Source organism: Chroicocephalus ridibundus, chromosome 4 (assembly GCF_963924245.1).
Source record: "Chroicocephalus ridibundus chromosome 4, bChrRid1.1, whole genome shotgun sequence".
Classification (NCBI taxonomy): Eukaryota; Metazoa; Chordata; class Aves; order Charadriiformes; family Laridae; genus Chroicocephalus; species Chroicocephalus ridibundus.
In genome coordinates this window covers 4,080,142-4,095,022 of record NC_086287.1, presented here as the reverse complement: position 1 = coordinate 4,095,022, position 14,881 = coordinate 4,080,142, and the positions used below count along the sequence as shown (strand labels likewise).

Here is a 14,881-nt window from a genome sequence, read left to right as displayed (position 1 = left end):
CAGAGGGAGCGTGAGCAGCAGGCATTAAAGCCAAGAAAAAGGCAATCAGGTCTCATTTGTAACGTTAACTTCCAAAATGCCAAAAGTGGTTTGTGTCTCTGATCGTTAATATTAGATGCTGCGTGAAAGGCTGCCGTTGTTAATAACCACAGGCATAATACCGGTCAGAACACCAGCGCCTGGCAGATGCAAGCGCGCGTATCTGTTACCAAGCCCGTGAAGCTGGGCCTTGCTGGACAATTTCCAACTTGGGCAGGGTGAACTTTAGCTGAGTAAGAAATCCAGGCTGTCATTCGTGAAGTAGCTGGCATAGGTGCAAAGACTCCCCCGTCTTTGGGAAAGTGAAATAGCATTTTTGTCCTTCATTGCGGGATGCGTTCCCTTCTAAAGAGTTAAAATCAATAACAGGAGTGCCATGCGTTGTAAACGTTTATCATTTATTATGCATTTAAATGTGCACAGCACATACACCACAGTCTTGAACAGCACCTGTATAAAACTACAGACAGATTCTGGTAAATGGTGAAAGCTCATACCATGTAACATTGTTATCGAGGTTTTATCACAATATTTCAAAGTTACAACAACTACCTCCGAGTGTATCTTGTGTGAGGCCGTCGGTTGTGGATTTAATGGAGTGAAAAGTAATAAAGAAGAACCATTCCCAGAGGAAAACCTTGTGGTCTGATTTTGCTATCTGAAATCTGGAACAAAATCATCGGTTGTCAGAGGTAGTGGTGATAATTACACAACGATTACTCACATATAGAAAACATAGAAAGTACAGAAATCCCCCCAGTTCTAGGAAAAAAATTTAAAATCCTTAGGCATGACATTTCCTAGGCTCGCTCTCTCTTCATTTGGCTTCCTTTTCATTAATTGTTATTTTTGCTTTGACAGCAGCTGGCTTCAGATCTGGTCCTGGTCTGCTCTGGTCTTACTGAACTTTGGTGAGTAGATTTTGTCTTCAAGGTCATGTGTAAGTAGAAGATACAGGCAAGTCTACACCATTACAAAGGAACAAAGGCTTTTGTGTAGGAATGTAAAGAGAAAGGGAAAAAGAAAAAAAAAAGCTACTCAGATTTGCATGTAGTCAGAAATAACTAGTTTAGATTGGAAGATGATCTGTAAACATCCTCTAAAGTTGCCAAACGTTGTGGTTAGTCCTGATTCCCACTTAACATACTGATGCCCCAAAGACAACGTATCTTTTAAAGTAAATAAAGAAAGGAAAAAGGACAAATGGATCCTTTTAGTGATTCCCCCATCACCAAACCTGTCTTTTCCTTCATCACACGAGACATGAGTTACACTTGCAAAATATATAAAGAAAAATATAGGGTTACTTGATGACGATATGGTACTGCAGCCTGACAGCTGTCTGCAAATATTTTCACCATGATTATCCTTACTAAAAGTAAACCACCGGGTAAAGATAGCTCAAACGTGACAAGGCTCAAATAGGATGCAACCAACTCTATCCTGAATACTTTTGGCTACATATGGAAAAAAAGAGACGTTTGGGATTACGATTGTTCCCCCAGGCCCTCCTCCAGAACTGTAAGACCAAGCAGAAAAGCATGTACCTTCCTTCCATGCAGATTTTTTTAGGAGACTGGCTTTGAGAGTTAGTGAGGTAGAAATGAATCAACTTAATGTCAGGGAATGAGACAGAAAAAAAGCAGCATATTTCTCCTTCCAAATACTGCACCAAAACTAATAAATATTACAAAACAACCTCAATTCCTTGTAATCAATCTCAATTCTCTCTGTGGAGCTTGTGTTTTCTACGACCCAGCAAACGCTTTTGCCTTTTAAAAACTTATGAGTGTTATGGAGTTTCCCAAACGTTGAAAAATGAACGTAGTCTCCAAATGTGAAAGGGAATTTGATTTGAATAAAATATAATTCGTTCATGATAGCGTGTTTCACGGTGCGCTCGTTGGGGGAGGGGTGGACACATTTTTTTTTTTTTAGCTTAATGCCAAGCATTTGCATCAAATATATAAGCTTCAAATATAAGGTTGTATGCTCCTGTATATCTAAATAGAAAAAAAAATCACCCCAATCCTGCTGAGTTTATATAGGTGTTTAAGCCTCTCCACCGCCTGGCAGCTCTATGAAGACGGACTGCAGGAAAGTTCAAAGTTCAGCACTGGCAGATCTAAAAACAGATTTGTGGGGTAGCTCTTCAGCACCGCGCTTTCTGTACCGAGGTAAATCGATACTGTTCCAATTAAATAGCAGCGCCGCACAAAGGAGGTCAGGCATTGTGTGTGGCTCCGCGCTGGCATCCCACCCAGGCACCTCCGCCACCGCTCCTTCTCGGAGGCCAAGAGCTTCTTTGGGAGTCACGGGGGGTGTTGGAAAACACGCAGAGGAGAACAAAGCCACCGTAACAAACAAACACACACACACACACACGCACGTGTACAACGATAGACACCCGTACAACACACAAACAGTGCAAAACATCGTAATAGAGGAATTGAATTTCACCTGGCTTAGGACACGGAGTAGCAGCACACCTGTGATAATTTAGAAACCAATTAAATAAACCACAAAGCAGAAGTCTTCTACTGTTGCACCATGAAATGAAATACCTTGGGTTGGAGGTTTGTTTTGTTTTCAGAAATTAAAAAAAAAAAAAATAATATCGGAACCATAAATAAATTCTGTGGCAATATATACAGATTTAAATAATTAACTTAAATATCTTACACCTACTCTTGCATAAAACTCTCCAGTAAAAGTGCACCATGTTTCTTTTCTGCAAACGTGTTCTGCGTCTTCCCATGTGCTGAGGTAGGTCTGAAAGGAGATGTCTCAGATTCTAGGAAGAAAATGCGTCACTGTCATTGTGGGAGATACTTTATTGCCTTTCTTTGTTCTTCCATTTTTGCTCAGGGCTATGTACATCCCGGGATAAATCCTGGATTCATAAGCATTGTAGTTGTTTGGCAGGAGAATCTCTTTGAATTTGCACTCGTCATTGAAATGGGTCTGAAATGAAAAGGGAAGAATAAGAGGGAAGGAATTTTAAACATCAGGTGTGGAAATATTCTTGCTACCAGGTGTAGAAGGTGTGCTGCAGGGAAACGTGCAGCTGACTCCCCCCACTTAGTAATCTTTTGAAGTGGTTGCCCAAATGAAGCTTCAAACAGGACTCAGGAGTCAGAAGATCATTAAGGATGCTGTGTCCAGGCCAGGCATGAACACCTAAAGGTGGGAAGGACACCTGTGGCTACGTCTGCACTCTTGAGGGAGGGGGACACATTTAACCGAGCTGCAGTGGGGTGAGGCCCAATTCTGCCGCCCGGCTCGTCGCATTGCTCAGGCGTTGTCCTACCAGCAATAAATTGCCTGAGAGGCTTCAGAAAAATCTGAATGCTAGCACTTTCTCATGCTGCTTGAGGAGAAAGAGGCATTTTAAAGACACTCAGCCTGGACAGTATTTTCTGCTCCTTTGGTTTTAAAATCGAAGGAAGGGTTTGGGTTCGCTTATGTTAATGGATCGGGAAAACAGAGCTGACAAAAGGCACGCTTCCAGTGAAGAGGTTTCATTTGCAAGTAAGTACAAAGAGGGACAGGTGTTACAAGTGTGTTGTTATCTGGAGAGTGACAAACGAACTTGTCTCTTATTATTGGGCAAAAGCCTGGGGTTTTGTAAGAGAGGTCTCAGCCTGCCAAGCTGAACGCTGCTCTGGGAATTACTTTATCCAGGACACCAAAGCAGCCGTCTTCATAAGAAATGATGCAAAGGGAGCTCTTGCACTTTGGTGGCTGATTCTGCCTGGGTGGCTTTTATATGTCAAAATCCTCTGTAACACGACTGATGCCCCAGAAAGTAATTCTGAATGCTTCGTGTCTTCATGTGAAAATGCCCTAGTTAACTTTGACATAGTTTGGCTCTTCCTCAGCCCAAGTTTCTTCAAAGTGTATTTGAGAAACGTAAAATAGAAAAACCATGGGTAAGGAAGGAGACCCAGAAACATGGGTTTGAAATGATGCTGATCACAGTAACTTACACAGAGGTGAACTCAAAAGTAGGAGGACAGCTCAACATGGGCAAAGACACGCACTTTTATTGTCCACCCCAAGTGCATTTTATAAGATGCCTTTATCTCTTCCAAAGATTCAATGCAAAAAAAAGATCTGTATTGTCTCCTAATAGATCTGCTTTCTTAAAAATACAAGACCAAACCTTGAGGATGCTGAACTGTCATGGGAACAGACTGTCCAATCAAGAGCATTAACAAAGAGTGATCCTTAGGTAGGTGACAGGCACTGATTCATCTCATCATAAAAGATCATTTGTGGGGGCCTGGCTGATCACAAGTTCAAGTGCACTCAGACAGATGGAGTCAGTGATTGCCATACCCACTTAAGGCTGTTTGCAATTAAATACAAGAAGGATATGGACTGAGGCTAGCTTGAGGTCTTGCCACACAAATGACGACTCTATGTGGTAGGCAAGATGGGTAGCCATGGTTATGGTTAGGTGACTATAGCTTTTATGGAGGAGCCAAGGAAGTATAATGCGAAAGAGTGGGGTTTACTTCAAAAGCTCAGTAAGGAGCATATGTGGGCAGCACATCTCCTGTTGGCAAGGCAGCAAGGGCTGCCCTGTGTTGCCTGACTCAGGAGGGGCAAGGATGCGACTCGGGCAGCTTCTAGCACCAAGCAGACCTCTCACTCCAGCTGACCATAGTCCCCTCCCCAGGCACACAATTGGTGGCTACTTACAGATCCATAGAGTTTGCCTTTGCTATTCATGGCCACGAAGAGTCCACTTCTAACTCCAAATATGCTCACCACTCCTCTTTCCACGGGGGAGATTTCCAGCAGACCTACAGAGGGGACACACGAATCAGGGGGACAAAGGTGTGTGTGGCGTCAGTGCTGCCCTCACCCAGTGGCTCCCATTCCCAGTGTGGTGTGGATCCCCATGCCCCAGCACTGCTGTGGGTGGCCTCAGAACCCCAGCCTCGCACTGCACGTGCTGCCCCATGCCCCATGCTGGGACCTCTCTTCTTTTAGCTAAGTATCTATTTTTACTTCGCCCCCAGGCATCCTCCTGTGCAGCCGAGGCTAAAATAAGCCAGAGTGTGCTTGGGGGCGAATGAAACATTTGTCATCATGTAGCTTATATGCCCCCCCCCCCCCCCGGATTTTATTGTTTCAGTTGGATATCAGAGCCATGGGGCCACGGGGTTAAGTCCCCAGCAGATGCTTTTCAAGTTTCGGGGAGAGCTGGGCTCTCCCCGGCCCCTGCTCAGAGTGAGCGGCTCACTGGCTGCGGTACCCTCCAGATGTTGAGGCAACCCCGACACCTGATGCCTGCTGGCGGCAAGGGGACAGCACGGCTCTGAGCAGCGCCGCTGAGCTCCGCCGGAGCGCCCGATGGGCTCCGCCGCCGCCCCGCTACCCCGGGCACCCGCCGCTCTCGCGGGAGCCGAGGCGGGCGGCACAGCGGTGCCGCGGGCGAACGGACTTTTTCGGGGAGTTCGAGGTCTGCCATGCACCCACCCTCCCTTCGGCGCATACCGCTCTCCGGGGCAGATGAGCGGCTCCGCGCCCGCGGAACCTCCCTGAGGGGTGGTTCCGCGGGCGCGGAGCGGCTCACCTGCCCTACCGCGGGGGTCGCCGCCGGCTTACTGTATCGATTCTCGCTGTGAATCCCGTCGATGCGGCCGTCGGGCAGGACCTGGATGTGGAAACCGATGCCCACGTTGCAGTAGAGGCGCCGCAACCGTTTGATGCCCAGGAGGTAGTCGCCGTCGCGGGCGGCGTCGCGGCGTTCGGCCGGGAGGCGAGCGACAGAGCGGGCGAAGAGAGTCGCGTCCCAACGGCGCTGGCGGGGCCCGGCGGGGAGGCGACCCGGGGGCGACCGGCCGCGGACCGCCCCCGGCCACAGTAGCCCTAGGAGCAGAGCCGGCAGCAGCGCGGCGGGGAGAGGCATCCCGGTTAGGGGCGCGTAGCCACGGGCCGGCGGCCGGTCGCTCCGAAAATACGCTCGCCCCCCAGCTCCCACTTTATACTGAGGTCAAAGGAGGGGAGAAAAAAAGAAAACCAACAAAAGCAAAACAAAAAAAAAACACCACCCAAAAAACGAGGCGGGGGGGTTGGTGGAGGAGGGAGGGAGCCCCGCGCTCAGTCCCCCGAGGATCTGCGGTTTCCCTGGGCTGGCTGCATGGAGAGGAAATCCCGGGAGCAAGAGCTTCTGAACTTGATCTCAACTCCAGGAGTCTTGTCTGAAGTGCTGATCTTCTTCTATAGCTGCTCAGCCATAGCGCTTTAGTCCTAGCCACGATATTTATATATCCATGTGCGTTGGTACCTATTACATCACCACCTACTGCTGTCTGCTGCAGCCCTCCGGTTTAGCTGAAAGTCAAATTATCACCCCTAGATGCTTAACAACTCCGAAGCGTCTTGAAGGGAAAGGGTGAGCAGCACTGGTGCTAAACAAGAGGGACAGCACAAACTTTTAAAAAGAAAAGGTCATATTTTGCGTTCATCACAGCAGCTTCCTTCTCACTCTCTTCATTCTTTTCTTTCCTTTCTTTTCCTTCTTTTTTTCTCTTTCTTTCTTTCTTTCTTTCTTTCTTTCTTTCTTTCTTTCTTTCTTTCTTTCTTTTTTCTCTTCTTTTTCTCTTTCGTAAGTGCTTACAAATGCTAATGCAGGACACAAAAATCAAAGAACGCTCAGCACACTTTCCACCCAACACAATGTATGACTTTGTGGAAATCTGTGGAATTTCGGCTTTTGCTGTTTCCAAGCGACATGGTTTACAGTTTGCTGGATGCAGAAAAATTCCCTTCATTAAAAGCCAAAATAGTTGTTGCATGGGAGGTTTAAGAGATGAAAAATGAAAGAACTTGCAAAAAAAAATAATTAACAAAGGGCCAAGGCTTTAATAAAGATAAAAACATTTAAAGAGGCAGCATGCTCTCAGAAGTTGTGATAATGTCTTTGATTCTAAATATCCCTTTAAGAAACCAGAAAGCACAACGTTGCTCTGGAGTACAAGAGGCATGGAGCTCCCTCTTGGTCACTGTGCTGAGAGGGGCTGTAGTGACATGAGTTTATTCCTGAGCTTTAGAGGCTGCCCATTCATGCAAGTGTTGCTGTGCTTTTTAATGGCATGATTATTTTCTCATCTTTGCTGCACATGCACTTACTTAGATGTTGCTGTAGTATCTTACTGATGCAGGTAATTATTTCATTTAAGTTCATGAAAACGAAGCTCAGTATTTAAAAATAGAAGTTTTCACCCCATCAGTCCAGAATTACTTTGTTTAGAGCAAATCCCATATGTTTTGTCACCCTCCCTTAACTTAAGCCTTGGTCCTCAACGGGTTTTCAGAACCAACAGGTGAGGAGACATGAGGACAATTTTGGAAGGTCCTGAATTAATACGAAAGTGTGTGTGTGTGTGGTGGGGGAAGTGGTTTGTGACTCAAGTCCTTTATAGCCTGAGGACAGTTTAGTCGTTCACGCCAGTAAAGCTCTCCTGCTGTTCCAGCAAAGGATGCGAGAGAAAAGAGAATTGCCCCAAGCCAGATGACAGCTCACCTAGGTGCGAAAATCTCTGACCTTCGCTAAACCTAAGCAAACTTAGATGATGTGCTTTTATTTCTTCTTGTGAGGTGCATATACACAGTGTGTGTGTGTGTGTGTCTTTCTCCTACCACACCTCTCAGGACAGAAAAGGGACTGCTGCTGCTTTGTGGGTGATTGCAGTCTAGTGCTATAGAGGTAAAAGACACCTGGGTGTAGTTTTGTCAAACAAGTTAATTTCTGTGTGTGCGTTTAAAGGCAGGAGAATTTAGATTTTTCTCTGTGGAGGTTTACAAGCCGGTAAATCCATTAAGGTCAAAAGCACAGACATTTACTACATTTCTGTTTGCATCAGGTCCATCCAGACCCCTCTTACACCCGTCAAGTCCGGTGGATCAGTTCTGGATGAAAGGGCTGTGCAGCAGGCAAAGGCCAGCTGCTCGTGGGGTTGGAGACTGCCCTGCTCTGCAGGGGCCGCGCTGGACACCTCGGCCTTCCCCAGGGGCCTTAGAACAGCATGATCCCATCTCACTTCAAAATCTGAATTATTTGCTGTTAGCAAACATCAGAGGATGAATTTGGGATTAAGTTTATTTACCTTCTGAAGGATAAGGCCAAGGAGTGGTGCTTCTGCCAATACACTGACCCGGCAGCTTCCCTGCTGCAGCAGAAGTATGGTCCCACACCCACCGCCGATGGGTCAGGGCCAGGGTTGCTCCGTCTCACTGCCACTGACAGCGATCATCCCTGACCCAAAAAAGCATGAACTCTGAGGCCTTAGCCCTGTGAACGTTAGAACTTGAAGTCAGAGATGTGCACTGGAGACCCAGCGGGCCGTGGTACCTTCATCCTTTTGAGATGTATGGAAATGGGGCCGAAAACGCACGATCAGGGTCTGAGTCCATATGTTTGCAAGATCATAGAATCATCGAATGGTTTGGGTTGGAAGAGACCTTAAAGCCCACCCAGTGCCACCCCCTGCCCTGGGCAGGGACACCTCCCACCAGACCAGGCTGCTCCAAGCCCCGTCCAACCTGGCCTTGAACCCCTCCAGGGATGGGGCAGCCACAGCTTCTCTGGGCAACCTGGGCCAGGGGCTCACCACACTCACAGCAAACAATTTCTTCCTAATGTCTAATCTAAATCTAAATCAGGTCCTAAATGATGACACAGAGCACCCAGAACATCAAATTATGTTGTCACACTATCACTGATTAATAAAAGATGCTTCTACAAGTTCTTTCTTAAACTTGTTACAGAATTAAATGACACTCTTTCCATAAAGGCTTCAAATGAACCTTTCCGAGAGGAAAAGCAACCAATTTTCAGCCAAGAATGAAACTATGAGGTTTGGGTTTACTTTCAAATTTTATATATTCGTGTGTGCCAGCTTGTGTACAGTCTATCTATGAAACGTTAGTCCTGGTACTTCAAAGCCCTTCGATCACTAAGTTGTTTGTATCTGTGAAAAAACCACAGGGATGAAAGCAAAGCAGAACTGCAGCATTTCCAGTCTGCACCAGGTGTAAATGACAGGTGGAAACTGCTGATGTTCAGGGTCTTTTTGCTGCAACACAGACATTGTCAGCTGGAAATTATTGTCACAGGAAACCATAAAGCAGCATATTCCCTATGGACGCCAAGGAAACTGTGTCATCTCCAGGGCAGAGCCAGGAACCGACCCTCCAACATGCCACCAGCTTTCGCGCAGCGAAGGGGACCTGTGTGTTTCCAGATCATCCCGTTATTAATTCTTCTGAATCTTCCATATCGTGCCATGCTCCACTACTCTGTGCCCCCTACGCCTTGTGTCACACACCCTTTCACAGCAATGATTTAGATATTAAAACAGGTAAAACGTCTTCATCTTCGTATTGGCTCTGTTCCCTAAGAAGCATATGGGGATGTCACAGTTCAGGCAGCTCTGCTTTCCAAATTCCTCTGGGCTTAAAGTATAAAAAAGAAGAAAGGATTCACAGAATTCAGGTCCACGCCCAGGTTCAAGCGCCATGTCATGTATTCTGAAGGAAATAGGGAAAAGAAGAAGGTATCTGGAATACCTTTAAAACTTTTATGGAAATTATTCTGCAATTGCACTGGCGCAGCAGTCCTCCGAACTTGGCTCTGTGTTGGTATCTCTAAAGGGGTCTAGGTCCACAATTTAAAAATCAATTTACATATTTATTAACCCCAGTAAATAGATGTAAATGGCCCTGAAAGATATTACTCATGAGCTTTTCTGTTGAAGGCAAATATTGTACTGAGACCCTTTGATCTGGAAGGATGGGGAGTGGACTGGAAGGGGCATGGAGAAGTATATTGTTCGGAAAAAATACCTTTCACCATGTTTGCATGCTATGAAGACATGGTAAAAAAGCAAGCCCGTACCTCAGCTCCCCCTTTGCGCACGCCCCTTTTAATTATGATTATTTTGGAAGACAACTACCCGGCGATCTGCAGAAGGGACTCGCCTGAGAAAGCTTTCTCACGTTCACGTCTGGCTGCCTCTCTGTGTGAGCAGGGGCAGCGGTCCCGGGAGAGGAGGCAGGCTGGAATGCAGCGCGGTGCTGGGGGCCCAAGCCCCGAATGGCCGGGGTCGCTGGGAGACCTTCGCCATCCAGGCCTCCGCTGCCTGCATAACACGCATACCCACACACGAGCGAGCGAGTCATATGCACTCCTCCTTTTTTTTTTTTTTTTCTTCTCTGTTTGCAGCTGGTCTATTTGATCTCTGTGTGCCTGGGCTGTTTGCTGTTGTGAGCGTCTTGCCATGATCAAAACCTTATTATCTCGAGTGATGTTGTAGTGTTATATATTGGGAAAGGGCAGTGGAGTGTAGCAGCAGGCAGTTACAATGCTGGGCAGATAACAAAGGCACCAATAACCTCTCTCCAGTGCAGTTGGATTGATTCAGCTGGAGAACTGAACATCACTTTGCTTGTGATGGGTACGGACTTTTTCAACAGCTACTCCCTCTGCTGCCGTTGAGCTTGTGCAGTCTCTGTGTATCTCTGTATAAAGCAGAGATCAGAGAGGACATGACTGCGTCCATCTGTGTAACTCCTGTAGGTCTTCAGTGGCTTCGATATTGCAATTCACACTTCCAGCTTGTGACTGTGCTGCTCCTATAGACCTGCTGCTGCAGGGTTGGGCGCCAAGGAGCTCCAACTGGAAGGCCAAGCCACAGACATTCGACTTTCCGTGAACTACATTCAGTGTCTTAGAAGCCTTTTTCTCAGCTTCTGTGCTTGATTTGTTTGCTTTATTGCTTTTTGAGCTGTAAGGTTGCTGTTCCTGCAACATCAGCTCAAAGGTGAGGTGGCAGTGTGGCGATAGACACACTCTGGGAGACCCGAGGCCACTCTTAGTCAGGCAACCTGACGTAGTCATGACAAGCCGTTTCCTTGTCCTGCTGGTCCTTGTCAACGACTGACGTATGAACAACTCTCAGGTGAAGAAACACATCTGGACAATCTATTATATCCTCTGCTTCTTACCCTGTTTCTGCAGGCTGGAGCTCTTCTCCATGCTTTTCTTTCACTATGCATTCCCTGCAACAAAAATCCCCAACCCTACTATCACTACTGTTCCATATTTCCAGCAGTTTTCTTTGCTCCATCATTTTTGTTCTGTTATCAGCTCTTTTTGCTGCATGTGCTTCCTGTCATCCACCACCCTCTCCCTTTTTCTGTAGCTGTTCTACTCTCTTCTCCATCCTCAAGACAAGGTGACAAGCTTAGAGAAGCAAACATCCTTCATGGAAGTTACATTCATGGTAAATGATGACTAAACGACACTATGGCCTTAACTGCAGGGCTGAAGGATGTGTCCTACCTGGTAGATCTTCTGCAGTCACCTTTGGTGCTGCTGCTTACTTGAACATGTGAACTATGGCCGGCATGAAAATGAGCTTTGGGGAATGATGTCACGAGAACCAGCTAAGGAGGAACTCTTAGCAGCCTTAAGTGGGATTTCTCTCTGACGTGATCAGTGCCAGTTCCTGAAGCCTGAGATGGTTTTCCATGGGGTGGTGGGATGAGTGGAGAACATGGAGGATCTAAGGACTCCTCAGGAATATCACTCGAGTTTGCATTACTGCAGAGCAGGACTCAGTGGGATGGGGCAATGGACATGTCAAGCCAGATCATTTTTGAGGGCAATCACGTCCCGGGGTCTTGTCATAGCCTCACAGCCCTCAGCCTCATGAAATCTGAACCAACGTTTGGAGAGGAAGTCTGCTAAGAACCTAGATGGAGAAATATGTTCAGAGGGCTACAGTTATTAATGTAGATCTTTTTTAGAAAACTTAGTTCCCAGTCAGGCTCATTCTTACACTAAAACTCACATGCTTATACTTTCATATTCACTGCTGAGATTTCTGCACACGCTATTTTGTTCTTCCTTGTCCTGTATTCTTTTCACTTACTGAAATTATAAACACTTTTAAACCAAAAATATACGTTTTTTCCTTTTGTCAGATTATGGCACACATACTTTTGCTGATACATTACTTGACACCCGGCCAAACAAAACTGGTAAAAGGACACATAACAGAAAACGAGTTTTGAGAATCAGGGTAAGTGTTTGTTAAGCTTATTTTTATTATTATTATTGTGGGAAATAGTAGCTTAAGCTAACTTTTTGTGTGAGAATGTTTTAGCTGACATTGAATGTAGCATAATTGGTTTACACTAGTCTGTTCAACATGTGGCCTCTCTTGCATGAATCATTTTTTACCGGTGGCTAATGTGAAGAAAACTGGCTGTTGTAAGCAAATGACGTGTATTGCTGAATTTTAAAACTTCCCAGCAAAACACCACTTAAAATCTGTCAGAACATATATGGACGTAGCTGTACAATTCATAACCTCTCCGAGCATGTAGGAGACTAGCTTTTCCAGTTGACCTTTAGTGTCACAACCATGAAACAAGCGGATGTCTCTTTTCCTTATTTACTCTTGGACTTTTTGCAGTGATCATCACTGCAAGATCTGAGTCCTCCAAGGAGGTAGTGGCCGTATCCTCAGAATACCTCCATGAGCTGGGTGTTGCTCTCCTCCTTCCCAGCCCATTGCTCACTGTGGCAGCGAGGGGCAGCTACGCTGCCGACAGATGAGAGGTCTTCACGTACATCTGGGCTGGCAGAGGAAGAATCAAGACCAGGTTGTGGAAGATCCATGTGGTCTGTTGGGGCTGATGAACTACTGTGGTAGAAGTTCTCAAAGCTTGGTCTAGGCAAGTTGCTTTCCCAACCTGGCACAGCATGAAGACGATCGGAGGGCTGGAGCACCTCTCCTATGAAGACAGGCTGAGAAAGTTGGGGTTTTTCAGCCTGGAGAAGAGAAGGCTCCGGGGAGACCTTATAGTAGCCTTCCAGTCCCTAAAGGCAAGGGAAGACCAGGGCAAGGGCATGTAGCGATAGGATGAGGGGCAATGGTTTTAAACTAGAGCAGGGTGGGTTTAGATTAGACATTAGGAAGAAGTTCTTTACAATGAGGGTGGTGAAACACTGGCCCAGGTTGCCCAGAGAGGTGGTGGAGGCCCCATCCCTGGAGACATTCAAGTCCAGGCTTGATGAGGCTCTGAGCAACCTGATCTAGTTGAAGATGTGCCTGCTCACTGCAGGGGGGCTGGACTAGATGACCTTTAAAGGTCCCTTCCAACCCAATGCATTTTATAATTCTATGAAGAGAACCTACAGCGCTGACTTCAACCCCAAGGACAGGACAGCTGCATGGGTCCAGCGGGACCATGGCACTCACCTGCACCAGGAGACACGGCCGGGCTCCTTTGATTTTGGACAAGCTCTGCACCTTACGGGCTGTGTGGGGTGGGGACTGGAACAGAGACATCCTGAAACTTCTCCACATACTCTTCTTTCCTAATAACCACCAGTGGTGTTGGCAACAGCTAAAGCTTTATCTTGCACTCTGTCACACAAAAGACCCTGAAAACAGTTATAGAAATACAGTTTAAGAGAGAGTTTGCTCAGAAAAATATCCAGTTCAGCACTACATTACTCCTGATGAAGTCAGCCTGGAGACAGAACAGCCAGAAACGGCCGTATGCTTTACTGGATGAGTTTTTGAAAAGTAAACTGCAAAGATAACAGCTAACAGCTGTTACACAGATAACAGCTCTAGAACTTGAAGACGAACCAGCGTGGAGGTTACCCATCAAATTCTGTGTTGCTTGAAGGTAGTGACAGCAGTAATAATTAGGTAAAAGGTAACTTCTTCCCCTTCAAGGCATTTGGAAAGAAAAGCTAAAAAGGTAGATATAGAGCTATCTATAGAGCATCTTGCAGAAGCGTGTAAAACAGGTTATCTGTCAACAGACGCATCAGTCATCTGTCATCAGACATCTCTAGAGGATTTGTCTTAGATTTTGGCACGTTCATTATTCACTCTCTCAGCCCTCGCAGATTACAATGAGAGCCAGTTCTCACTCCAAGCTTGGATCACACAAGATATAAGTAAATAAGTTTTGGATGAATGATCCTTGCCCAGCAAAATCCCCTTGACACCAGGAAACCTGCAGAGACGGCATACCGCACTGCATGGTTTTTGACTTAATCACTTAATTCGTCTTGTCATTCAAGGCCCAGAGCAACTTCATTTTAGTCAACTGTTTTAACATTACCTCTCTTTCTCCTCCATCTTTCTCACTTCACTAATGAAGCTACAAGAGCTACAATAAGAGCTACAGGAACTAATATACGCTGGTCAAAAAATAAACAAGCAAAAGGAAGAGAGAAACTACTTATCTCCTTTGGGATGATTCCTGGTGCAACAGTCCTGTTCTAAGAGTACATTTCTCACAGGGTCTACTTGCACTCCAGCAGATGAAAAGAGGAACAGGACTGGACTCTAAGTCAGTTTGTTCAATGAAGCCACACAGTCTCATTAGGTCTCAGCAAGAAACATTCAGTTTATGATTTTTTTTCTCCCGTTTCAAAATATGTTTATATTTGGGCCAAGAGAATGTAGAGAATCCATACTACTAATGTGCTTTGCAGGAAGAGATCCCCAGGAAATTAGCTTGGAAACTCGCTTTGCTTAGGACTGCTTTTTGTTTTTAAGATGTGGAATGAGTTCAACGCAAACTTGAAATGACCATTTTAAAGATTGTCTTGAGGAAAAAACAGGCTTAAACCAGGCAGACAACAACAGGAATGAAAACTTTGCTAATCTTAATAGTTTTCATCATTGCCTCCATTGGTGGATTGGAAGCCACTTGGAACTCAGCCAAATCTCCTTCCTGAATATGTATGTCCTGCAAACGGTGAGCGTAATAGTGTGGTCACCTAAAACCCGGT

At 46.0% G+C, this 14,881-nt stretch overlaps 1 protein-coding gene across 1 annotated transcript; it reads right to left on the bottom strand.

Moving 5' to 3' along the window:
- Positions 1-2,826: 2,826 nt before the first annotated feature.
- FGF4 (fibroblast growth factor 4) lies at positions 2,827-5,962 on the bottom strand. The gene is made up of 3 exons (XM_063333723.1): positions 5,659-5,962; positions 4,747-4,850; positions 2,827-3,003 (listed from the first exon to the last, which is right to left on the bottom strand). Exons 1-3 carry the CDS (start codon positions 5,960-5,962, stop codon positions 2,827-2,829), a joined length of 585 nt encoding a protein of 194 aa, XP_063189793.1.
- Positions 5,963-14,881: the final 8,919 nt, after the last annotated feature.

Coding starts and splice junctions, on each gene's coding strand:
- FGF4 (XM_063333723.1), bottom strand. CDS start 5,962: ATGCCTCTCCCCGCCGCGCTGCTGCCGGCTCTGCTCCTAGGGCTACTG. Junction 4,851..5,658: donor TCACAGCGAGAATCGATACA/GTAAGCCGGCGG, acceptor TCCCCTCTGTAG/GTCTGCTGGAAATCTCCCCC. Junction 3,004..4,746: donor AAGGCAAACTCTATGGATCT/GTAAGTAGCCAC, acceptor TTTTCATTTCAG/ACCCATTTCAATGACGAGTG.